The following is a 23,778-nucleotide window of genomic DNA, read 5'->3' as shown; positions in this document are numbered from 1 at the left end:
TTATACTCTGTTTTATTTATCTCTTAAATGTATTAAATTTTTGAAACGCTTTCTTCACGCGCCATACATATGTATGTACACACGACCGACACGTTGCAGACTTGCCAGTTGCGACTTGCGACTGTTGTCGTTGCGAGTTGCGAGAGCCGATCACGTGGGCTTGTTGTCATTTGGCGGTTTGGCGCAGAACAGTGAACGTACAAGTAGACAAGTAGATGGACGCTGATGGACGCCGAACTCATTCGAGATCGTAAACCGTTCGTTGAAAGGAACATCGGACGCTGCAAGTACTGCGACAAGCGACTCGATTCTCCTCGCATATTTTACACACCAATAGGATAAGCCGAGTGAGTGTCGGAATACGTCGCGGAAAGTGCGTCCTACTGTCCTATGTTTGTTTATTTCTTGAGTCTTGTCTGTCTGTCTTTTTTTTATGTTCGTTCTTCTCGCAGGACGCCGGATAAGCCTGGTAAGCGTATCCCGCTGTCTCAGTGTAATACGAGTGTGGCATCAAGCGTCAGGAATCTAACCGCAAAGCATCGGTGAGTTTTATGGAACACTGGAACGTATATTTACTTTTACGATATAATTTAAGGCCTCGTGTACAGCTTCTGAAGCTTATCGAGGCTCTCGCGTTATCTCACCACGGCGATAGCGAGGATTGTAGATTTTTCCTTCCTGGTATTGTTAAGCGGTATACGTCGAAATAAATTAATTTCTATCGTTGTGCGTTTTATTATAATTGATTGGACAGATATATCAAAGGCAAACTCGTTTTAATTTGTAAATTGATAAATATCCGTTTATCTGGAGCACGTGTTGTATGGTCTATTTTGGCTGGAAATGTAGGATACACGCCAGTCGAATTCTATGTGCATTTTTATCTCAAAATAGGAGTGACGATATATATATAGAAAAGTTTAATTTTTATTTAGATGTATACCGGACAATATTGCATTTCAATATGATAGCGGTAGAAGAATCTTAATGATATTTTGAAACAATTTGTCCGTATTATTATTATTATAAGTTATAACTTATATTAAAATGGTTATTTGTGCTCTTGCTATTTCTTGAAATTAGAAATGTCTATCGTGCATACGTGAAGAAAAAGTTCGATTCCAAATTAGATAAAATATAAAATTATTATATTTATCCGTATAAAATCTCTTATTTTAATTGTTGTATGTTAAAACTGCAATATACATAATTTCAGAGTGTACTGAGTTTTGAATACAAGGATCTGTGTTACTTACGACAATGAGTGACAGGTGGGATAATAATAGAACGCCATCGAGGAGGTACGAACGAGGTTACGATCAGAGAAGAGAAGGTAGAAGGGAAAGAGATAATCAGTTGTATAGACGTTCTAACAGATTCTCTGGAGATAACTGGAGAGATGACTCGAGTACACTGAATTACGGTGACGATTCGTATAGAAGGAGTAATGATGGTAATGTCGCTTCAGAAGGTGCTACAAACGGACTTGTTATGTACATTGACACCAACAACATTGGAAGAGTTATCGGAAGGGGTGGCAGCAAGATTAAGGCTCTACAAGATGAGAGCCAAGCCAAGATCAGTGTAAATAAAATATTATCCCAAACGTAATCAATATAATGAAGTATGTGCTGCAAGACGTAATCCGTCGCAGGCAATCCTATATTTAATAATTGACTTCTTTTACCTTTATCTAGATCGATAGACAAAATGATGGAAATGGACAGACTGCTGTGACGCTAACGGGTTCCGATGACGCGCAACAACGAGCTAAGAGCTTGATAGAGGAGTTATTAACTGAGAGAAGTAACATGCAGGAAAGGGTAGAATCTATGCGAAGACCGGCACCTATGCCGGCTATGCCCGAGCAAAACCAAGAGGTTGATTGGGCTAATTTTGATTGGACCAAGGCTAATGAAGAATATGTATGTTTCGCGCATAATATAATAAAAGATGAACTATTTTATGACTAAACCAAGTATAACGACAATTTTCTCGGCACAGGAGGAACGCCAGAAGAAGAGGTGGGCGGCTTTGCCTCCTATTATAAAGAATTTTTACAAAGAGGATCCGGACGTTGCTGATATGCCGCAGTCGGAAGTCGCTCGTTTCAGGAAGACCAACAATAACATAGAAGTCCGACATGTTTTCGAGAACGAAGGGGGCTCCGACGAGGATATGAAAATACCAAATCCCGTCGAAACTTTCGAACAAGCCTTCCAGGTAATTGAGCTTATGAGGTTCTTTATTACTTTAACATAGATACCGATACATATATTATTCTATTCATATTGCAGGCGTATCCAGACATCCTTAGAGAAATACGAAAACAAAAATTTGAAAAACCAAGCCCTATACAATGTCAGGCATGGCCTATTCTGCTGAGCGGTCGGGATCTCATTGGGATAGCGCAGACTGGAACAGGTTTCGATTATTTTTATTTTACAATTTATTATACATATACACCTGTTTGTAAAAGAGTATAATTATGATTTCAGGAAAGACTCTTGCCTTCTTACTGCCCGCTTTGATCCATATCGATGGGCAACTAACTCCACGCGATGAGCGTCCTGGACCAAATGTTCTTGTTATGGCACCGACGAGAGAACTGGCGCTGCAAATTGAGAAGGAGGTAGCGAAGTACTCCTACCACGGCATTAGAGCGTAAGTTTGTTTCGAATAATACGTCTTGCACATTCATGTTTTTATATTGAAATTATAATATCAATATAGTTATACATTTTTGGCTTTATAATATGTATCTTGATTGAAAATTATTTATTTAAGGGTGTGCGTGTACGGTGGCGGAAGTCGCAAAGCACAAATAGATACTGTGTCGAAGGGTGTGCAGATAGTAATTGCGACTCCCGGAAGATTAAACGACCTGGTTCAATCAGATATATTGGATGTGTCGGCTGTGACGTATCTTATACTTGACGAAGCAGATCGTATGCTGGACATGGGTTTCGAACCGCAAATTCGTAAGACTCTTCTGGGTGTGCGACCAGATAGACAAACTGTTATGACGAGGTATAAATCACTTTTTAAAAATTTTTATCATTAAAATGGGATTGTTTTAAGAAAAAGAATTGCACTCATATTTTTTTATCTCGTCAGAATCTTGATTTTTTAATTTTTAATAGATAATTGGTTTCTATATTGACTTTCTAAAATGTAGTGCTGCCTAAGAATTCATATGGAGCATAAGTATTATATATAATTAATGCAACAGATATTATCGTCTTTTTATTCAGCGCTACGTGGCCTCAAGGTGTAAGACGCTTAGCTCAATCGTACATGAAAAATCCGATTCAAGTATTTGTCGGATCACTTGATTTAGCGGCTGTCCACTCTGTAACACAGAGGATTTGTATGGTCAACGAAGACGAGAAGTCAGAAATGGTTAGTAGCATCTTGAAAGTATTAATGCTTTCTTACATTCCTGGAAAATGAGAATTTTGAGACAATATCTTTTCTAAATCTAATTCTAAATGTATATAAATACAGAATTGACTATACGTTATCTTAGAGATGTCATTAATTGTATTATTATTATTAATTTATTATAATATATCGTAGATGCACCAGTTCTTCCGGGAAATGGGCTCTAACGATAAAGTGATGGTATTCTTCGGTAAGAAGGCAAAGGTGGACGATATCTCTAGCGATCTGGCCTTATCGAACATCGATTGTCAGAGCATTCACGGCGACAGAGATCAAACAGATAGGGAACAAGCCTTGGAAGATCTGAAGACTGGAGCCGTTCAGATTCTTCTCGCGACCGATGTGGCTAGTCGAGGAATCGACATTGAAGATATTACGTGAGTCTAACGTACGAAACGTATTACATTATTCGAAATACAACATCGATACATTTTTGCCCTCATTTTAGGCACGTGCTGAATTACGACTTCCCGAGGGATATAGAGGAATACGTTCACAGAGTCGGCCGTACTGGACGCGCAGGTCGAACAGGCGAGAGTATCACTTTTATGACAAGGCAGGACTGGCATCATGCCAAGGGACTCATTGACATTCTCGAAGAGGCTAATCAGGTTAATATAGATACACGGTACTTAGATTCTTTCAAACTTTCTATGAGTGGATTCAACTAACTCGTGCTTTTTACTTCAGGAAGTACCTGAGGAAGTGTATAAAATGGCTGAACGATATGACGCATGGAAGAAGAAGAAAGATGCGGAGCAATCAAGTGTCAGAGGATTCAACAGAAATAGCGGTAGAAGCCGCTATCGCACTTAAAACGGCCAATTAATGACGCTAGGAATATAGATTACATTGTGTTCAGTATAATCAATATCAGGTTCAACACATTGCGATACTATTTTTAGTTCGTACAATTTCGATGAGATTAATTTCGTAGAACACAACTCAATGTTCCTTTTCTTTTTTTTTTTTTTTGTAACTTACCAAAGTTAATTATATGATTTAAGATCTACTTTATAGTTTAAGTATCTTATTGAGATATAGAATGATTAAAATGCGCTTGCACGATACAATCAGAATAATGATACATTGTAATTAGCAACGCCTTATATTGTCTTAGTTACCAAACATATCGAAATATAATTTTGTACCACAAAGTTTACTAAATATGGACTTATTAGCATATTTAATTTTGTTTTCAATTAAATTCTACACATTACATATTTTATTTGTTCAAAAGATATAACATATAATATTAGAGTTTGATTAATGAAATATATTTTTTTTTATTGAATCAGTTTAGTTCATATTTATTTTTTTTTTCTAACACATTATTTTAAATATATAACACATTTCTCGTATTATATATACAATAACTCGCTGTTAAATATATTATTCATAGCAAGTTGCGCAAGAACTATGAAAATGACTGACAAGAATCTATATGTAATTAATTGGAGATGGGATCACTAAATGTATTCATTTCAAGAGAACAGTGTATTAATAACTTATAATTTAAACCCAAAGTAATTCGATATATTAGCATCTAAATCTATAGACTTTATATTACATATCTTAAATTTATACCTTTTGTTATATTAAAATTTATTACAAAAGAAAGTATCTCATTAGGTTTAAAACTATACAGTAAAACATAACAATTTAAACAAAAAAAAATGTAAAATTAATGTTTAAAATTATTTATAAAATTGAAAGAAATTAATTTCTATTTCATTCGTATCAATATGTATAGTAAAAGTGTTACAAAAATGTATAATAACTATAAAGGTAAAATACGATAAAATAAGAATATTGGAGCAGAAATATAATGGATTTAATTGTAAACCTTGAAGGTTCTCGTTTTTGTGTATTTCTCGGCAAAGATCTTGCCACCTGGAGTCGGTATTGAGAACGCTATGTCATCCAACGACATTACGTAACCATAAAAGAATTTGGCTCTGAAACACGAATGGGAATAGTCTAGATAACGCACTTCTTTGGAAACAGTCGACCTATATATATATATATATGTTAATATAACGTTTACCTCAAAGTATCAACGAGTTTAGTGGCTATACCCTGTTTGCGATGACTCATCGCGGTCCAAACGACGTTTACGCCGCATTTCGTAGGTGTACTCTCGGCGGTGCAACAGTTGAGGTCCATCAGCTCGGGAATCATACGAAACGCCGTTTCAATATGTTCCGCCACCAGCACTCCGAGAACGTTTTTCTCGCGTACATACAAGAAGATCTGCAAGATGTATTTTTCCTTTATCAAACTGTTTTTAAATTAAATGCGATTGTAAGAACAATACATGTGTAAAATAACGTATATTCACCTTTTTGCTCTGATAATCCGAGATATTCATGTCCGCCAGTCCCAAATCTCTATCTACAACTGTCAAAATCTCCAACACTTTCTTCCAATGTTGCTTGGGGTCATGTGGCTCGACTAAGATTATTCTGCTATTGGTGAAAGGGTTCTCCGATATAACACGCTCGTTCTTCCATCCCTGAAATCAACGTGTGTAACAGAAGTCTTTAAATATCGTATCTACAGTGACGCGATATTAATTATGCAGATACAACCAAGGCGTACCTGAAATTTTAGAGTCCGTATGCTGTTGTGATAATTCAAGTGAGCATTCTCATCTTCGGGATCGCCTAGTTGGTACACAATGTTACATTCCGAACACTGAGTGGCGCCGAAACGCTTCTGACCAGCATCCAGCTGATATTGATCATCCGCACCACCACCTTTCGCCGATAGCTGCCACTGCATATTTCTTTTCGCTGCTTTTCTGGTATTGCCGTTATTTGTCTCCCTAAAGCAAAAGTCAAATGTATTTCATTAAAATAGATTTAGAATTTTCGACAGTATCTTTGCACTTGAAATAATTTTTCAAAAGACAGTTGTACATTGAAAAATATAAATCAATATGAACAAGTTCAGAATATTAATAAGACATTAGTACAAAATTAATATTTTTATAATACAGAATAATAAAATTAACAAGAGCAAACAAACGTAAATAATTTTATATAAGTTGAAATTTTATAGATAGACATAAGATTCGAGATTTACTCAGGAACGTACTCGAAAATATTATCGGGTACAGAATATCCTTTTTTAAACAACGGAAAATATCTCTTCTCGGCATCTTTCTCGCCAGTTTTCTTTTCGCCATCATTATTGTTGTTCGTGCTGTCGAGCGAAAGATTCCCAAAGTTCGTCAAGGGAGCAACGTCTTTGATGTTCATCGTCGAGGTCATGTTGCTGAGCTCGGTAGCCGGAGACACGATCGCGTCCTTCGGCAACGTTGTCGCCGAGTTTAACGGGGAAAACGCGTTCGCTATATGAGTCAGTGGTGCCATCGTGTCGTAGTCGTCGTTCGCCCAGTCGTCCTCGAGAATTTTCAGAATGTCCGCGACTTTGTCCTGCTGCAACGTACCCTCAACCTCCGGCTCGTCGACGGTCAGATCGGTGGCGTCTAAAGAGACGTCAGCGGTCTTCGGCTTCTGCTTTTGTGTATTTGTAGACGGGGTGCGCTTCTGATTCTCCTTCAACGCAATTTTACCGTCCGCTACCTTCAATTTAATCCTATCATTTACCGTCACCGTAGCGGCTTGATTTTGTCTGATCGTTTTGTTGGTTTTGAAAAATCGCTTATTCTCATCGACCGCTGGCGAGGGGGCTCTCTCCGCAACCGCGTTCGCCTCCATCGGCTGAGCTTCCTCCACGGGAGGACTCTTGCTCGAAGCCGTGGGACTAACGTGCTGTTCCTCCATCTTCGACGCCTCCGTGCTCGCCTTGGGCTTCGGTTTCTTGATACCGTGGCACACGCCAGCGTTTATCTTACCGAATCTCCGCTTCTTCGCCGTCAACGAACGTCTACCGTTGCCATGTGAGGATAAGCTTCGTATCCTCTTGACGTCGCTGCTTCTGACATTGACGAAAGGCCGCTCGGACTTGGCGCTGCCGCTGTAGAACGTTTTCGTGCTTAATGAGAAACAATTCGGGGGGCTACGCTCGTCCCTCTTCTCCTGAAACAGCGACGCTCTCGCACGCGGCACAAAGCCCTCGTCGGCCTTGAACAATTTCATCGGTTTCGCCACCGGCTGATCGCGCGCATGCCTTTTCAACGTGTTCTCCTTCTGCTCCGGCGAGAGACCCTCGCCCGTTTCGATCGCGCTGAAAGACTTCCGCCTGTGCAGCTTCGGCAACGGAACCGTCTTGCTTATGGAGCTCAACGGCGTGATCTGTCTGATTTCGGGCGTCCTGCTCTTTCGGGGTGTTTCCGTGATACTTTGGTTCTGCAGCTCCGTGGCGAAGCTCCGCTGAGGTGTCTCCGGTACTATCTCGTTGTTATGTTCCGCTCCCATCGTCTTCAAGCGTTGCGGCGTCAACGGATCGATCAGTTTGTTCGGCGTGGACGGCAGCGATTTTGGGGAGCGACCGCCACCGAGCAATTGACACTTCGGCGAGTATCTGGCGGCTCTGGTGACCTTCTTGAGGGACGTAAAGGGCGACATGGAGCGGTCCTCCTTGGTGAACCTTAAACGATCCCAAGACGTATCGAGGGCCGACTTTTCCGGCGTCGCGAATGGAGATATCAATTCTCTGCCTGGCGAACTGAAATTGCTGCTACTTGGACTCTGATCGGTGAGAGCCAGAGGTGACATGGGTCCCAAATCCGACTCTTCTCCCGAGAATTTGTCATCTCTAATGCGCTCTGAACTCTGACAGTTATCGGTGGACGGCGCGAAAAGACACTTCTGTGCCCGTCGCGGGGTGCAAAGCAATTTTCCTCGGCTGCTGTCCATTGTCGAGTAACTCTTTGGAAGTTACAATCTGAGAAAAAAAAATATATCCAAGTAAGCACAACGTCGAGATTTCAAAAGTAGGTCGTAGATTGGACCGATGACAGAATCTGATGAGAGAGACATTACAATCGATTGACAATCTGGGAACGTAGATGATGGAAATATTGACGAGAATTTACGTTAAAATCCCGCGACATACACTTATCAATCTTTCGTTCGCGAGATTAACGCGGCCAGTCGTACAAATGTATGAGAGAAACTTGACGCGTAATAAAATTGCACGTCAAAAAGTATTTGCGACGCAAAGGCTAACCTGAACGGACGACCGGCGAATTTGACGAAGCGACTCCGCCGAACGCGTCGAAGATCGTCGGCGATCGATGAAGCGACGTTCGACGTGCGAACGTTGCGTACCAATATTCACCAAGAATATGCGAAATCAGTGTACCTTTCACACAGGTTTACATTCGGAATTGCGTCAAGAGTCAAGAGAAACAGCGCGGGAAACAGCCCCAAAGGAGAATTAAATGCAATTAATGTTTTGTCACAACGGATGCGCAGTGCGTTGTCGCGCATGACGATCGCGCGCATGCGTCAATTTTCGCGCCAAATATTCTCGCAATGTGTATCGAGCATCCAGTTGAAATAATTTTTTGCAATTTTTTATGCAAAATCAAGAGAAAATCGACAAAGAGATTCCGCTTTCTAAAATTCCAAAAATTTATCGATTAATTTTCGAAAGTAGAAGGCTTCGTCTCGATGAGTTTCGGAAATTGAGAGACTCGAATTAGCCCGTTTTGCTCGCTCATCGGCTCTCTGGGCCGTCTGGGCGCGTTGACCAATCGAAAGACCGAGAGTTAATGGTCGACGCGGAACATAACCTGTCTGTATCCGTGTAGATCGTTATCATGACAAATGTAAATAGAGAGAAGCGATGCTTAGATAATCCGTCATAATCCAACTTTGCGCTTCCCAACCACGTTACTATGCCGTAAATCACTTTTTCAACCGATTGTGCCCGAAGTATTTACAGAATTGTGACGCGACGTCGCGGATCGATGTCAATAATAAAAGATCGCGGAGAGAAAACGAAGGGGGGAAAAACCGTGCTTTTATACCTGCCTCGTTAATTCTCTCCTTCAACAATGAAGAAGCGAAACGCTCTATTTATCTACTGCTGTGCTTTCGTCACTCTCCAAAGTGTTTGTAAGTGGAACACGTCTCGATTTATGCAACTGTCACTTTTTAATTAGTCACGCTGCGGGACTGATTCGCGATCAACGTGAAAGAAATTAACACCAAACCCTTCGTTTGAAGCTGAGAAAAAAAATTCTTACGCACGGCGAGACGTTTTGCGGTCTCTCTTTATCCAAAATTGAAAATGAATATCCTTTCTGGAGTAGAACTCGACAGACAGAACGGAAACCTTGGCTTTTTAACTTCTTTCCAGTTATGCCAGAAACTTGAGAACAAATCCTTCAAACTTCATCTCAGAATATTTAATGTCCGTTTATTTAATTTTTACTAAAATGAACAATAGATCTATCTCACTGTCTTACTGTTGGAATCTTAAGAAATTCAGCTTTATGTGTTGGTCGTTGTTGTCGCGAATCGCATACGCGCAACTTGTGCAATTACATCGGTTCTAATCGTCTAATATCAAAATTTTATTGACAGATGGCCTTCACAGAAGCTTGAGATATTACGAAACAATTCACAGTACTCACCTTCAACATAGGATCGTAAAGCGAGGCGTTCAACACAGTTATCATCCATATAATAAAATAAGCGAATTGGAATTCTATTCGCACGGGCGGTAAGATGTCCGATTGTTCCGCAAATTATATTAGACGTTTCTGCGTTTTAATGCCGTTCTCTTGATATCTCTTTTTTGACCGCAGCCATTTTCGACTAATTTTAACACCTAGAAGAGAAGTTATACATTCCAACTTTAAGGCGTACGAGGTCAACGCCGATGGGAAGGAGAAAACTGTACATTTAGGTAACGTTCAATTCGACGAAGCAGAAAAATTCAAAGATTGTTACATTTCATAATGTCGTCCCGTAGATCATGATAATTTTTATCATGGCCGAGTGTTTGGAGAAATCGAGTCTCACGCTCAGATGCATATCGATGACGGTGTCGTGACTGGTAGTGTAACAATCTCGGACGAGACTTTTCATATTGAGGTAAGTATTGCTGGGCAAAATGTATACAGTGGTAAAAATTTATGACACGCCTATTCGGACAATTTTAGTAATGTCGAAAAAAGAAAGTTTGCAACACGTAACTGTATTTCAGATAATTGTGAATCGTGTAATTTTTTGGACACGGATTTTCTGTTGTAATAAGGAGGTTAATTTGTATTTCAGCCATCCTGGAGGCATCTTTCTCATTTGGATAATCAAACGATGATTATTTATAAATCTTCCGACGTTAAACTCAGTTGGGAGCATTTCCAAGATGGACAGGGTCATACACATGGAACGCCAAAGACCTGCGGTTACGTCAAGGAAGACTCAAGTATGATTCTATTACAAATATAGATACAATATAATTTTATAAAATATGTAATGTCTCGTGTGCTTTTTGCCGCAGATTATACGTTAAACCATAATTCTGAGGAGGACGATACGGAAACGGATAACAGTAGCAGCAGAGTGAAGAGGCAAACAGAGACTTACGAATATACACCGACAAAAACGAGATGTCCGTTACTATTGGTCGCCGATTATCGATTTTACCAAGAAATGGGTGCCAGCAGTACAAAAACTACAATTAATTATCTGGTACATGAGCGTAATGGTACACAATTATAGATACGTTGATCTATAATCAATAATAATAATAATTTACAGATAAGTTTGATCGATAGAGTACATAAGATTTACAATGACACTTTGTGGCAAGAACATCAAGAGGAGGACGGTTTCAAAGGAATGGGCTTTGTTATCAAAAAGATCGTTGTTCACAGCGAACCGACGCGGGTCAGAGGCGGTGAAACGCATTACAACATGGTTCGCGAGAAATGGGACGTCCGTACATTGCTCGAGGTCATTATATATGCAGTTTGTAAAGAGTATTGCCCTAAGAGCTTAAGTTCTTTAATTATCTATTAATTAATTTTAATATGATCAATTTTGTTAAATTAACGTTGTTGAACACAGTTGAAATTAAGTGTCGCTTCTCACGATGTTATTGCGTTAATGCAGGTGTTCAGTCGGGAATATAGCCACAAGGATTTCTGCTTGGCTCACTTGTTTACCGATCTCAAGTTCGAGGGTGGTATTCTAGGATTGGCTTACGTAGGATCTCCTCGTAGAAATTCGGTGGGCGGTATCTGCACACCAGGTACATTAAAAAAATCATTCTGCATTCTGTATTCTGTTTCGCGCACACATTGCTCCAACATTTATATATTGACGAAGTACACAGTGATAGTTGCATGGATATTGGATTTCTCAATAGAAAATTGATATCCTCTTGCAGAGTATTTCAAAAACGGATATACATTGTACCTGAATTCGGGTCTGAGCTCCAGCAGAAATCATTATGGACAAAGAGTAATTACAAGAGAAGCGGATTTAGTTACGGCACACGAATTCGGTCACAATTGGGGCTCCGAGCATGATCCAGATATCTCAGTAAGTTATATGATTCGGTTATCGCTATATACAAGTTTTGTTTTCTAATTCCCGAGTCTAGAATTTAATTTTCTAACATCATTTGCAGGAGTGCAGTCCAAGTGCGAGCCAAGGTGGCTCTTACTTAATGTATACTTACAGCGTTAGTGGCTACGATGTGAACAATAAGGTAGAGTATATGCTTTATTCACGCTATAATTTCGATATGTAAATATGACGCATTGGATACTTTAACTTTTCTTAAATGAAGATATTCTATCTCGCGTGCCGTGTATAAGTTTGTGCACGTGCTTATACAGAATTTTCGTTTCTTTTTCCATAGAGATTTTCTCCATGCAGCCTGCGATCCATCAGGAAGGTCCTTCAAGCCAAATCTGGACGTTGTTTCTCAGAGCCGGAGGAATCGTTCTGCGGTAATTTAAGAGTCGAGGGCGATGAAGAGTGCGACGCGGGCCTCTTAGGAACGGAAGACAATGACTCGTGTTGCGACAAAAATTGTAAGCTTCGAAGTAATCAAGGAGCAGTTTGCAGGTAAGTCACTTGGAATAGAATCGTACTGTTGTGTATCCGTTTTCTCTTCTATTTTTACGATAAAAATCCTTGGGATATTTGTACAAATGTTTAACGGCGTACGTTTTGTTTATTTCGCCAGCGACAAAAACTCTCCTTGCTGTCAAAGCTGCGCGTATATGCCTGCGGGCGTGAAATGCCGCGACGCGCAATACGCCACTTGCGAACAGGAGTCGCGTTGCACCGGAGCGTCCAGCGAATGCCCGAGATCCCCGCCCATGAAGGACGGCACCGGTTGTCTCGAACGTGGTCAATGCCGTCTAGGCAAATGCGTGCCGTACTGCGAGACCCAAAACTTACAAAGCTGCATGTGCGATACTAGTATGTATCTTATTTTAAGTACTGCATATCATACAAGTATAAACGGGAATATTTTATTACGTGCACATCAATCAGTATCATCTTTTCATATCAAAAAGGATGGAATTCTTGTTTTACAATTTATTTCTACGAACTTGGTCTTCATTATTGGATAGCTTATTAATTGTGCGATTAATAGAACCAACTGCTATTCTTGAGATTTTATAATTTATCCCGATTTAATTGAAATCGAAGATACTTTATATATTATTTTCAAGTTTGAAAAAAGTCAAAAAATTGGGAATTTTTACAGTCGACTCATTCTACATCATATAAGGTGCTTTCCATTTACATCAAAACTCAGATAATTCTCACTTGTGACGTCGTTCTATCTTTTTTGGCAATTAATGAATAATAAAGACAGAATGACATCACAAATGAGAATTATCTGAGTTTTGATGTAAATGGAAAGCAACTATAATTAACTTTGATTATGTTGAAAGGTACAGCGTATAATTATTAATATTACTACTTCACGAATTTTATTAATAGTTGCTGACGCGTGTAAGAGATGCTGCAGAATGAGTTTGAACGAAACGTGCTTCCCGATAGACCCGCAAGATATTTTACCCGACGGGACACCGTGCATTCAAGGTTTTTGCAACAAAGTAAGAAGAAATCGTAGTAATAAATTTGATAAAAATAAGACCAATTTCTAGTGTCTAATATCACACGCATATTCTTTTAGGGTGTGTGCGAGAAGACAATCCAAGACGTGGTGGAACGATTCTGGGACATCATCGAGGATATAAACATCAATAAAGTTATGCGCTTTCTGAAAGATAATGTAGTCGGTGCTGTGATAATCATCACCGCCATCATATGGATACCGGCGAGCTGCGTCATCAGTTACATCGATTACAGACGGGTAAAGGAGAGCGAAAAGAAGTGGCGGTGGAAACATACGGACGAGCTCATTCACCCGGACGAGCCGAGACAAGTGATTTACGTCGGCGGTCAGCGACAAAGAGCGCAGCACGTCCCGCATCAATCGTGAATTTAGATCACTCGCGTATTTCGATATCTAGTCAGATTTACCTGAAGTGATATATATGTTTATACATCTTCTCGGAATGACAAAAATATTGTAAATATCTCTTTTACTTTCTACGTTATACATACGTGTATATACCTTCTACATAATTTCTGTAAGATTTTGTAGTTGAGTGAAGGAACGGTACATTCTAGTAGTCCAAAGAAATTAATAGTTCGTACTTGAGAATTAGATATACGAAATTTTTCACTACTGTAATTGTGTTTTGATACCACGTATATAAGATATTTTCTAAGTCTTTCTTCTTTAAAGTATTACTTATCTCTCTCTAAAGTTGACATTTGCCACTTAATTATTAAGATACAACTGCCACGTTACATTAATATATTACAGTACTTAAATCGGCGACGAACCAAGAATGAAAATATTAAAAATATTTACTTTATAATTCCAAGTATTGTACAATTTACTTTTTAACAGTATTTTAACATTTTAACGTACAATTGTAAAGATATGTAAAAACAGATATTAATCGTGTAACGATCTATAATGATATTTTAAAAAATCTAATGTGCGAATATTTAAATAAAAAAAATCGAGTGAAATGGAATGTCTTGGGGGGAAAAAATGATTTCGGAATCGAGCAGTCGGTTGCTGAGTACAAATATTTGAATTCGCAACCTACTTCAGTTTAGTTTACTTCTTATATAAAAATATGTTCCTGATAACTGAGAATTTTTCGAAGATCCAAGTATTCTATACTATCTTTAATTCTTAATCTGTTACGTGTACGTTTAAATACATACATATTGCTTCCGGAAATGTTTTCTTTAACATATACGTTGACTATCTGTTAAATAATGATTACGTTGAAATAAAGTGTATACGTATGTCGATATTTTTGCGGTGTATTTTTGCATATCTGAGACGCGAGAGTCACGCGAGATCACGTCAAACATAACCTCGAGCCGAGGTTTAAGGTTAGCACGTGTTCGCGTCATTCACATTCACGTGTAAACCGTGTTAGATGATTCGGGCGCGCTGATTGGCTCCCCGACACGCGCTTTCCGATGTCCCGAGAACTTTCTCCTCCGACAGCCAATCCGCGGGACAGAACACCTCGCGCGGCTAACCTGCGACGACCCGTTTACGCGTGCGCAGTGCGCACGTGAGTTTCGTTAGATTTTCTTGCGACGGGTCGTATTGAAGGTTACGTCAATCGTGGTCAATTGCGTCAGCTTCTCGGCTTCTCGTACGAGGCTACCAGAGGCCAGAGAGGCTACGAGAGTTCCAACCGGTACGGAACGTCGTGCGCCAGAGATGCCCGCCGAGAAACCCCGTCCCGGGAGGTCGAACCTCCCGGAGACCATCAACTTCGCGAGGGAGGAGGACGCGACGCTGGAAACGTGGAGAAAAGGGGACGTGTTTCAGGAAAGTATGCGCCTGTCGAAGAACCGGCCGAGGTACACGTTCTTCGACGGACCGCCATTCGCCACCGGTTTGCCGCACTACGGCCACATCCTCGCCGGCACCATAAAGGACATCGTGACGAGGTACGCGTACCAAAGTGGCTACCACGTGGAGCGGCGATTCGGCTGGGATTGCCACGGCCTGCCGGTGGAGAACGAGATCGACAAGAAGCTGGGCATCAAGGGGCCGGACGACGTCGCCAGGATGGGCATCGCCGCGTACAACCGGGAGTGCCGTAACATCGTGATGAGGTACGCCGAGGAGTGGCGGATGATCGTCGGCCGGATGGGACGGTGGATCGACTTCGAGAACGACTACAAGACCATGTACCCGTGGTACATGGAGTCCATCTGGTGGGTGTTCAAGCAGCTGTACAACAAGGGCCTCGTTTACCAGGGTATCAAGGTGATGCCCTACTCCACCGCCTGCAACACGCCGCTGTCCAACTTCGAGGCAGGTCAGAATTACAAGGACGTGGTCGATCCGTCGGTCGTCGTGGCTTTTCCTCTGCTGGACGAGCCTGGGGTGTCCCTGCTCGCCTGGACCACCACGCCCTGGACGTTGCCCAGTAACATGACGCTGTGCGTCAATCCCACCTTTGAGTACGTGGAGGCGAGGAACGAGAAGACCGGCGACGTTTACATCATGTTGGAGGCCCAGTTGCACACCCTTAAGGGTTCTTACGTTATAATCAACAGGAGAAAGGGCGTAGACTTGAAAGGGAAGGCGTACGAACCACCGTTTCCATATTTCCTGCATTACAGAGAGAAAGGTGCTTTCAGGGTGCTGAACGACACTTACGTCACGGCGGAGACCGGAACCGGCATCGTCCATCAAGCCCCGTACTTCGGGGAGGACGATTTCCGATGCTGCCTGGAGGCCGGCATCATAAGCAAGGACCAGGAGATCGTGTGCCCCGTGGACAGCTGCGGCTGCTTCACGCACCCGGTTCGCGACTTCCTCGGCAAGTACGTCAAGGACGCGGACAAGGAGATAATCAAGTATCTGCAGTCCAAGAAGAAGCTGGTCGTCGGCAGCACGGTGAAGCACAGCTATCCGTTCTGCTGGCGTACCGACACGCCGCTCATCTACAAGGCCGTGCCCTCTTGGTTCCTCAAGGTGGAGGAGATCAAGGACAGGCTGCTGACGGCGAACAGCGAGACCTACTGGGTGCCGGACACCGTGAAGGAGAAGCGATTCGGCAACTGGCTGCGCGACGCGCGCGACTGGGCCATCAGCAGGAACCGCTACTGGGGCAATCCCATACCGCTGTGGATCTCCGAGGACAAGGAGGAGACCGTGTGCGTGGGCAGCATCGAGGAACTGGAGAGATTGACGGGCGTGAAAGTGAGCGACGTTCATCGCGAGAACATCGATCACCTGACCATCCCGTCGCGACGGCCCGGTCAGCCGCCGTTGCGTCGCGTGCCCGAGGTCTTCGACTGCTGGTTCGAGTCCGGCTCCATGCCGTACGCGCAGATGCACTTTCCTTTCAAGAACCGCGGGGATTTCGACAGGTACTTCCCGGCGGACTTCATCGCCGAGGGCATCGACCAGACGCGCGGCTGGTTCTACACGCTCCTCGTGATATCTACCGCGCTGTTCGGCAAGGCGCCGTACAAGAATCTCGTGGCCAACGGTCTGGTGCTCGCGTCCGACGGCCAGAAGATGTCGAAGCGCAAGAAGAATTATCCCGATCCGATGGAGGTGGTCAACAAGTACGGGGCGGACGCCCTGCGCCTCTATCTGATCAATTCACCGGTTGTGAGAGCTGAGAATCTGAAGTTCAAGGAGGAGGGGGTCCGGGACGTTATCAAGGACGTCTTTCTGCCGTGGTACAACGCGTTCCGTTTCCTCCTTCAGAACATCGAGCAGTACGAGGAGACGGGGGTCTGGTTTGTATTCGACGAGAAGTTAGATTCCTGTTCCAGCAATATAATGGACAAGTGGATTATATCCTTCACGCAGTCGCTGCTGGTCTTCCTGAAACGTGAGATGAAGGAGTACAGGCTGTACACCGTGGTGCCCTACCTGATAAAGTACATAGACAATCTCACAAATTGGTACGTGAGAATGAATAGAAAGCGTATCAAGGGCGAGGACGGCCCGAAGGATTGCAAGAACGCGTTGACGACTCTGTTCCTGGCGGTTTACACGATGGTGCAGACTTACGCGCCGTTCACGCCGTTCCTGACGGAATTCATGTTTCAACGATTATCCAAGTGGGTCCTGCCCTTGCCAGAGTCCGCAAATGGAGAGTCTTCTCCGAGTTCTGACGCTAAAGAGGAAGACGACTGGCAAGGTAGCGTGCATTACAAACTGATACCACATCCGCGTGATTATCTGATCAACAAGGACATAGAGAAGGCTGTGTCGCACATGCAGTCGGTCATCCAGCTAGGCCGCATCGTACGGGACAGGAAGGTCATACCCACGAAGTATCCCTTGCCCGAAATCGTGGTGATCCATCGGGACGCCGAGGTACTGAAGGACATCGTTTCGCTGAAGTCGTATATCCTCGAGGAGCTCAACGTCAAGAAGTTAACTGTCACCACCGACAAGCAGAAGTACGGCGTGACCTTAAGAGCGGAGCCGGACCACAAGACACTTGGCGCACGTTTGAAGGGTGAGTTCAAACAGATAATCCAGGCAATTAAAGAGCTGTCCGACGAACAGCTGCAGAAGTTCGTCGCCACGAAGGAGATCGTCGTGCAGGGCCACAAGCTCGAGGAGCAGGACCTACGTTTGATGTTCAGCTTCACCGGTCCGACCGCCGAGCAGCTGTCGAAGCAGTACGACGCCCATAGCGAGGGCAACATCCTGATCCTCCTGGACGTCACGGCTGACGAGGCGATGCACAACGAGGGGATAGCGCGGGAGGTGATCAATCGGGTGCAGAAGCTGCGGAAGAAGGCACGGCTCGTGCCCTCCGACGAGGCCGTCGCGTATTACGAGATTAAGGACGCGGGCAGCAACCTGGCCAGGGTGGTCGTCAGCCACAAGGAGTTCATCGAGAACGCGACCAAGACCCCGCAGAGAGACGTGGCGGAGTTGCCGGCCGACGCCTACGTGATCCTCGAGGAGATGCAGAAGATCAAGGGCGTGGACATGAGGCTCGCGTTGGCCAGGACGCAGGCCGGTTGTGCGACCAAACGGGACGACGGCGCGACGCCATCGGGATCGCAGCCCTCCGTGGGCTACGTCAACGTGACGCTCGTCAACATGCAACCGCGATACGGCTCGCCCTCGAAAGGCAAGATTCTGTTGTACGACTCGCAGCTGGGGCCCATCACGTACAAACGTCTGAAACAGGAGATCGATCTGGTGTTCGGGATTTACGGCTGCTCGTATGATTTGTATCTTAACTCTAAGAAACTTACCAGAACGATGGACGATACGCCAGTGGAGGAAGACATATTCAACAAACAGACGATAGAAGTATCGAGGTCAACGAGGTCAACATAGCGATTTTTTTTGCCTTTGTTTTTCGATGTGATGAAAAGCGACTTTTGCCGGCTTGCGATTTAATCAATGGGTTGAAAAAGGAGAGCGAGGACTTAAATCTCGCAAATCTGCATTGTTCTCTTTTGAGGTTTCTCTTTTAGTTTCTAAAAACATTATTGCATCTGCAAGATCGAGCGAAAGACCTATATAGCGAATCTTATTTAATCTTCCTTCTTCCGTCAACAAAAGTATTTACTGTGAAGCACGTTAGAAAGCGTTATTTATGATTTAAGTTAACATTTCACAGCGTATTTATTTAATACATAACTTAAACGTGATTTAAAGTAAATATATTTTTTATGAGAATTTATATGAATTGGCTATTTTGTAAATTAAAAAATAAATACAATTGTGTACAATTGCAATTTTAATATCAATTTTTTTTCTAGTTTTATCATCGCATTCGATTTGTATCTTGTACATCAACGCTCAAACATTGTAAAAAAATGACTCGTAACTACTGTAAGAAAGGAATAACAGATAATTTGATGAAATATAAATCTGTCTTAAAATATCAGTATTCAAAAAGCTTTACATGTATATTTATCGCTAAGAAACAAGGAGAGCACTATGATAAAAGTATCAAATAAATAGACATTTATTGGCATTAACTAAAAAACAATCGTATATATATTATAACTATTAATTTAATTCTAACAAATTATATAGTACACTAGTCAGAGACCACCATAATATATTATTCCTCTATGTCACGCCCGTGTTATGCCATAAGCACTTTTGACGAAACTCACACCTGTATTTTCATGCTCCTTTCGGAATCTGACGTGAATATCCGTTTAATAATCTATTTTTTTTTTTTTTAGAAAAGATTGATTTTATTAATACACTATGCAATTGTTTCTCATGTACAAATAAGTATAACGTACGTAGATATTTTAGAGATCGCGGAGACAATTCCTTCTTATCAATACAAAATCCATTCAAATGAACTCGCTTTATACTAATGGTAACTGTAATTCACGCATTATTAGGCATAATTGCCAACATTTCCATTACACATTGACTGCCATGTCATTATACGGCGTCATTAGTGCACGAATAACAGTCCTTTTTTCAATCATTTATATATAATGACAGAAGCCTCGTCGTTGAATAACATAGTTTTACGGTAAAAAAAAAGTTAGAAAAGAATGGCTTCGTAAGAATTTTTTTTATGAAAGTGAATTAGTAATCATGTATGAACGACGTGGCAGTCAACGCGTTAAAAACGCACGTAAAATAATTTTTGTAAATTCGGCGAATCAAAAAAACATTTGAGTCACACAGCACCAATATAATCCACTAAAAAATCGAAGATAATAACTAAGTAATTACATGTAGAAAATATTTCTATAATCCTTTCACTTTACAATTTAGAGTTAGTCGTAGTGAAAATCGGGAAAATAAACTATTAATTTATTTTTTACTTCTTCATTGCACGGAAAGTTATCCTTTCAGAATTATATGTATCTTTTAAAGAAAACTGCACTTTCAGAGTAACTTATTTTATCGTATTTCCCAATTACCTTGTAATGAACACCGCAAAGCAATATTTCTTGCGGAAAATATTTATATACGCGCAAGGTCCTCCAGTTTAAAAGAATTTAACGAGTAAAGGGAAAAGAATAAAAAATAATTACGCTTGAGCGAATACGAAATGTAATCGGTCTTTAATAATGTGTTTAAAATTCACGAGTTATTTTCGAGGGATGTAGTATCACGTTCATTGTTCATATTATTGTTACACTCTTCGGAGCGGGGTAAGTTTGTGGACAGCTAACTTAAATTGTTTATTATTTAAAAATTAGCATCTAAACGTAATTATTGACTTTTATTACTCACTAAATTATTTTGAATTTAACGGAGGGTGCCCTGTACGCTTTATACAGATATATAATCTATAACATACGTATTATATATTATTATGTTTTAAATATACATGTGATACAGTATGTTAGACAGATCACTTGCTGTCGTAACCATAAAAAAAGTTCCTTTCGAATTTTCTGCAAGAAACGCCACGCTAGAATTTATGCAATAATTTAACGCGCCTCCTGTATGTAACGGAGTTTAATTAAAATTCGAGAATATACCAATAGAAATATGCATTGCATGTTGCCATTACTCCGCAATCAGTGTTTTATACCTTCGAGATTAATACCAAGAAAGATGAAAATCACAAACTGTAGTGAACTCGGTATCACCAACGATAAACTTGATCTCGAGAGCGTCACGTTGAAAGCAGATGCTCGACGACGAAGATTACCGTTTGATCGATTCCGTTAGCCTTGTAGTATACGTGGTACTTTAAAATGTATATTATACCGGTTTGTATTTAAGGTGCTTTTATAAAAATTGCAACCTAGTAGTCTTAGTAGTCGTAATAGTCGTCGTCGTCGTCATCGTCATCGTCATCATATTATTCAACGTTCCGAATGTTATCCTGATCGGGAAAGAAGTTACTGAACAGAGAGACGGTGAAGATCGCGGTCAACGCGTAGAGCGCGAGCGTGGTCGTCGCGGTGAAGAGTTGAGCATAGTGATATCGCGAGTACCACGCCATACCTAGGAGGAACGTTAGAAGGCTTACTAGGAGCCGGCTCAAATCCCATTCGTTGTGTATCGAATGCGTTATTCCCGCGCCGGTGGGCAGATCCGAGAACGACTGGGAATTGAAATAAATGGACGAGTTGTCCAGCGTGGACGACGGTACGGTGGCCGGTCGCGGCGTATGCACCCAACAGTGTACCACGCAATCGTTGAACAAGCCGCACTGCTCGAGGGTCTGAGTGTCGGGCTGCAATACGCGGCCATTGAATACTAATCGCACTGCCTTACGTGCTTCCAATTCTATTTGAAAGTGCCTCCTACGAGAAACGTAAAGATAAGTCATGATAATGAGATAAGATAACGAACATGGAAATGAGAAATATTAAAAAATCGGATTTTTTTTTTAGCGTAACAAAAACTGTGCTCTAATTTTGTCACGTACGTTAAAAACCAGGCTTACCTTTTAAAATCACCTAACATTTCTTTAAGACTTCCCGTGACTACTTTCTGGTCGTCGTTTATGAACTTCAATTTTATGGTGATTTCGTTGTTCACCGGTGAATTGCTGTCGTTTATTGACTCTTCCGGCGCATTTTCCGACGTACTACTAGCAGTTTGGTCTAACGTGTCGGGATTATCTGCCTTAGCATTTCTTTGTAGCAGGGATCGATCAGCATTGCCGAACGAATCCATGGCTTCGATAAGTACTTCCTCCGTCGTCGTAGATTCCGGTGATCTCGGGACTTCTTGAAGCGATTCGCTCGTATCTAGTGTCATTAATTAAATCATTGATCAAAAGGATTTATTATGCAACACTTGCGCAAAGGAGAGAGAAACGAAAAGAATATTTACCCACGGCAGCTGCATTTGGACAGCTGGACTGTGTACTATCGCTATTATTTGACGATGTCTCCAGAGTTTCCTCTTCCGCCGCTTCTGAACTTTGCGGCCGACCAGCGTCTTGGACACTGAGATTACTCGTGTTCGCATGAGCCTCGGCATGAGCTCTCCGTGACGCAATACGCCGAATATGCGCTGGCGCCCGGTCGCGCAGTATAAGCACCGTACGTATCAGTGGTTGTTCCGCTATACTTGTCGAGCACCAAGCAAGCCATCCCACAAACAGTACGGACATGGCGATGAAGAAATCTGTGACTTCATCGCCCACTCCCTCGATCAACGACATCTTATTTTCGATCGGATCTGTTACAATAACAATATGTGAATATTAGTAAAATTGTCCGTGTGTTATTGTTCTAGTTAATATTGCACATTTCTGAAACTTGGTTCTTGAAACCAAACACTGACTAATATCAAGACTGTTTACAAATAAACAATTGCTTCTAACAATAGTTTATTTATTCTCTGTCGTTTATAATCTTGTGATAATAGATCTGTTTATGTTGCTTGCACTTTTTGGATTTAGAATCTTCGCTTTCTCTTTCTCCGACGCTCAATGTATATCCTCGTTTCAAGCGCATGAATTCTTGGGAATTTCAAACGACACGAACAAATCTATTTTGTTACGCATTCAACTTCGTTGGTACGAACAATTTTCTTCCAAGATACAAACTTATTTGCCAAAGTCACGCGTAAAAAAAATTATCTTTTACATCATTACGATTTACGACATGTCAGAGAGATCGACTAAGCTTTAATAAATCTGTGCCCAGGCATTATTTCATATAAGATTACAATGTTATTTATAAAATTGTCCCCATTACAATCAATTGTTATTAATTTTCCGACACTTTGGACCAAATGTAGTACCAAAATTAGACGCTGGTTCAACACGAAGCGTAACAATTATACGTCTCACGATGATGTCACGCGACGTTTGCCAATTATCTAAGGCAATTAACAGTCGGGAAGGCAGAAACGAAACAAATGTTAGCGTACACGGGACAGAAAGCAGCAGTGAAATCTGTCCTTCGCGAGGTTATCTCTCGTCCGAGGGCGAATCTGTCAACACGGGACTGCGAGGTGGATGCTGCTCTCCTTCGTCGGGGCCGAGGGGCGACGTCTCATGGCACACGTCGACGATCCTGAGAAATTCTGAGGAACGTCGTCACTCGGGATTCGGGATCCGCGTCCGTTTCACCTTCCTGCTTTTACCGACACCGACGAGTGAACAGCCTCCTCGTCACGCACATAACTCCCCCAGTTCCGTCAACGTGTAACGCGGGACGCGATAACGGCCTGTAAACAGCGGGACGCTTACAATACGATCGACAAACAACTAAAGGAAGAGAGAATAAGGAAGAGAGCGCGCGAGAGGGAAAGAGAGACGCAAATAGTGGTTTATAGCTGTTTATAGCGAAGACCCACGACGTGTACATCAGTGTACACACATACTACATACATACATACGCACCTGAGCTAATTAATAATTAACGCGATCGTCTCTCTCGCTCT

At 41.9% G+C, this 23,778-nt stretch overlaps 5 protein-coding genes across 9 annotated transcripts; 3 read left to right on the top strand and 2 right to left on the bottom strand.

Moving 5' to 3' along the window:
- The first annotated feature begins 110 nt into the window (after window positions 1–110).
- Window positions 111–4,601, top strand: LOC143896129 (putative ATP-dependent RNA helicase DDX43). 3 transcript variants are annotated; one of them, XM_077403719.1, is made up of 13 exons: window positions 111–347; window positions 453–542; window positions 1,217–1,301; window positions 1,365–1,584; window positions 1,698–1,925; window positions 2,005–2,223; window positions 2,298–2,424; window positions 2,499–2,664; window positions 2,788–3,030; window positions 3,255–3,402; window positions 3,580–3,821; window positions 3,893–4,055; window positions 4,135–4,601. In XM_077403719.1, the coding sequence occupies exons 3-13, from the start codon at window positions 1,261–1,263 to the stop codon at window positions 4,258–4,260; spliced, it is 1,923 nt and encodes a 640-aa protein (XP_077259845.1). In that variant the 5' UTR covers window positions 111–347; window positions 453–542; window positions 1,217–1,260; the 3' UTR covers window positions 4,261–4,601. The 3 variants fall into 3 exon arrangements, with proteins under 3 accessions (XP_077259845.1, XP_077259843.1, XP_077259844.1); XM_077403717.1 differs by having other exon boundaries at window positions 1,217–1,584; XM_077403718.1 differs by having other exon boundaries at window positions 111–373; window positions 1,217–1,584.
- A 544-nt stretch (window positions 4,602–5,145) lies between these two features.
- Window positions 5,146–8,840, bottom strand: Eco (Establishment of cohesion). 2 transcript variants are annotated; one of them, XM_077403705.1, is made up of 6 exons: window positions 8,719–8,840; window positions 6,544–8,298; window positions 6,046–6,271; window positions 5,786–5,959; window positions 5,492–5,697; window positions 5,146–5,402 (listed from the first exon to the last, which is right to left on the bottom strand). In XM_077403705.1, the coding sequence occupies exons 2-6, from the start codon at window positions 8,268–8,270 to the stop codon at window positions 5,279–5,281; spliced, it is 2,457 nt and encodes an 818-aa protein (XP_077259831.1). In that variant the 5' UTR covers window positions 8,271–8,298; window positions 8,719–8,840; the 3' UTR covers window positions 5,146–5,278. The 2 variants fall into 2 exon arrangements, with proteins under 2 accessions (XP_077259831.1, XP_077259830.1); XM_077403704.1 differs by having other exon boundaries at window positions 8,584–8,810.
- A 282-nt stretch (window positions 8,841–9,122) lies between these two features.
- Window positions 9,123–14,444, top strand: Tace (ADAM 17-like protease Tace). The gene is made up of 14 exons (XM_077403716.1): window positions 9,123–9,476; window positions 9,948–10,086; window positions 10,172–10,272; window positions 10,339–10,460; window positions 10,644–10,794; window positions 10,870–11,060; window positions 11,130–11,324; window positions 11,484–11,622; window positions 11,761–11,915; window positions 12,004–12,084; window positions 12,238–12,446; window positions 12,568–12,806; window positions 13,338–13,453; window positions 13,534–14,444. The coding sequence occupies exons 1-14, from the start codon at window positions 9,416–9,418 to the stop codon at window positions 13,840–13,842; spliced, it is 2,208 nt and encodes a 735-aa protein (XP_077259842.1). The 5' UTR covers window positions 9,123–9,415; the 3' UTR covers window positions 13,843–14,444.
- Window positions 14,445–15,075: 631 nt separating this feature from the next.
- Ilers (Isoleucyl-tRNA synthetase) lies at window positions 15,076–19,633 on the top strand. The gene has a single exon (XM_077403702.1). The coding sequence runs from the start codon at window positions 15,160–15,162 to the stop codon at window positions 18,772–18,774; it is 3,615 nt and encodes a 1,204-aa protein (XP_077259828.1). The 5' UTR covers window positions 15,076–15,159; the 3' UTR covers window positions 18,775–19,633.
- LOC143896136 (uncharacterized) lies at window positions 19,622–23,405 on the bottom strand. 2 transcript variants are annotated; one of them, XM_077403732.1, is made up of 4 exons: window positions 23,263–23,405; window positions 22,216–22,566; window positions 21,824–22,130; window positions 19,622–21,680 (listed from the first exon to the last, which is right to left on the bottom strand). In XM_077403732.1, exons 2-4 carry the CDS (start codon window positions 22,547–22,549, stop codon window positions 21,233–21,235), a joined length of 1,089 nt encoding a protein of 362 aa, XP_077259858.1. In that variant the 5' UTR covers window positions 22,550–22,566; window positions 23,263–23,405; the 3' UTR covers window positions 19,622–21,232. The 2 variants fall into 2 exon arrangements, with proteins under 2 accessions (XP_077259858.1, XP_077259859.1); XM_077403733.1 differs by lacking the exon at window positions 23,263–23,405 and adding an exon at window positions 23,134–23,245.
- Window positions 23,406–23,778: the final 373 nt, after the last annotated feature.

Source organism: Temnothorax americanus, unplaced genomic scaffold (genome assembly GCF_048541705.1).
Source record: "Temnothorax americanus isolate GAGA-0224 unplaced genomic scaffold, ASM4854170v1 Scaffold18, whole genome shotgun sequence".
NCBI lineage: Eukaryota > Metazoa > Arthropoda > Insecta > Hymenoptera > Formicidae > Temnothorax > Temnothorax americanus.
This window is presented reverse-complemented; position numbering and strand designations above follow the sequence as displayed.

Bases quoted from the DNA above. Each gene is read 5' to 3' on its own strand.
- LOC143896129 (XM_077403717.1), top strand. From the start codon at position 1,261: ATGAGTGACAGGTGGGATAATAATAGAACGCCATCGAGGAGGTACGAA. The intron at 3,403-3,579 runs GTTAGTAGCATC...AATATATCGTAG, and splicing joins AAGACGAGAAGTCAGAAATG to ATGCACCAGTTCTTCCGGGA. The intron at 3,822-3,892 runs GTGAGTCTAACG...CCCTCATTTTAG, and splicing joins ATCGACATTGAAGATATTAC to GCACGTGCTGAATTACGACT.
- Eco (XM_077403705.1), bottom strand. From the start codon at position 8,270: ATGGACAGCAGCCGAGGAAAATTGCTTTGCACCCCGCGACGGGCACAG. The intron at 5,960-6,045 runs GTACGCCTTGGT...CGTTGATTTCAG, and splicing joins TACGGACTCTAAAATTTCAG to GGATGGAAGAACGAGCGTGT. The intron at 5,403-5,491 runs GTAAACGTTATA...TTCGTGTTTCAG, and splicing joins AAACTCGTTGATACTTTGAG to AGCCAAATTCTTTTATGGTT.
- Tace (XM_077403716.1), top strand. From the start codon at position 9,416: ATGAAGAAGCGAAACGCTCTATTTATCTACTGCTGTGCTTTCGTCACT. The intron at 10,273-10,338 runs GTAACGTTCAAT...GTCGTCCCGTAG, and splicing joins GGAGAAAACTGTACATTTAG to ATCATGATAATTTTTATCAT. The intron at 13,454-13,533 runs GTAAGAAGAAAT...ATATTCTTTTAG, and splicing joins TTCAAGGTTTTTGCAACAAA to GGTGTGTGCGAGAAGACAAT.
- Ilers (XM_077403702.1), top strand. From the start codon at position 15,160: ATGCCCGCCGAGAAACCCCGTCCCGGGAGGTCGAACCTCCCGGAGACC.
- LOC143896136 (XM_077403732.1), bottom strand. From the start codon at position 22,549: ATGTCGTTGATCGAGGGAGTGGGCGATGAAGTCACAGATTTCTTCATC. The intron at 22,131-22,215 runs GTAAATATTCTT...TAATGACACTAG, and splicing joins TCCAAATGCAGCTGCCGTGG to ATACGAGCGAATCGCTTCAA. The intron at 21,681-21,823 runs GTAAGCCTGGTT...CGTTTCTCGTAG, and splicing joins ATGTTAGGTGATTTTAAAAG to GAGGCACTTTCAAATAGAAT.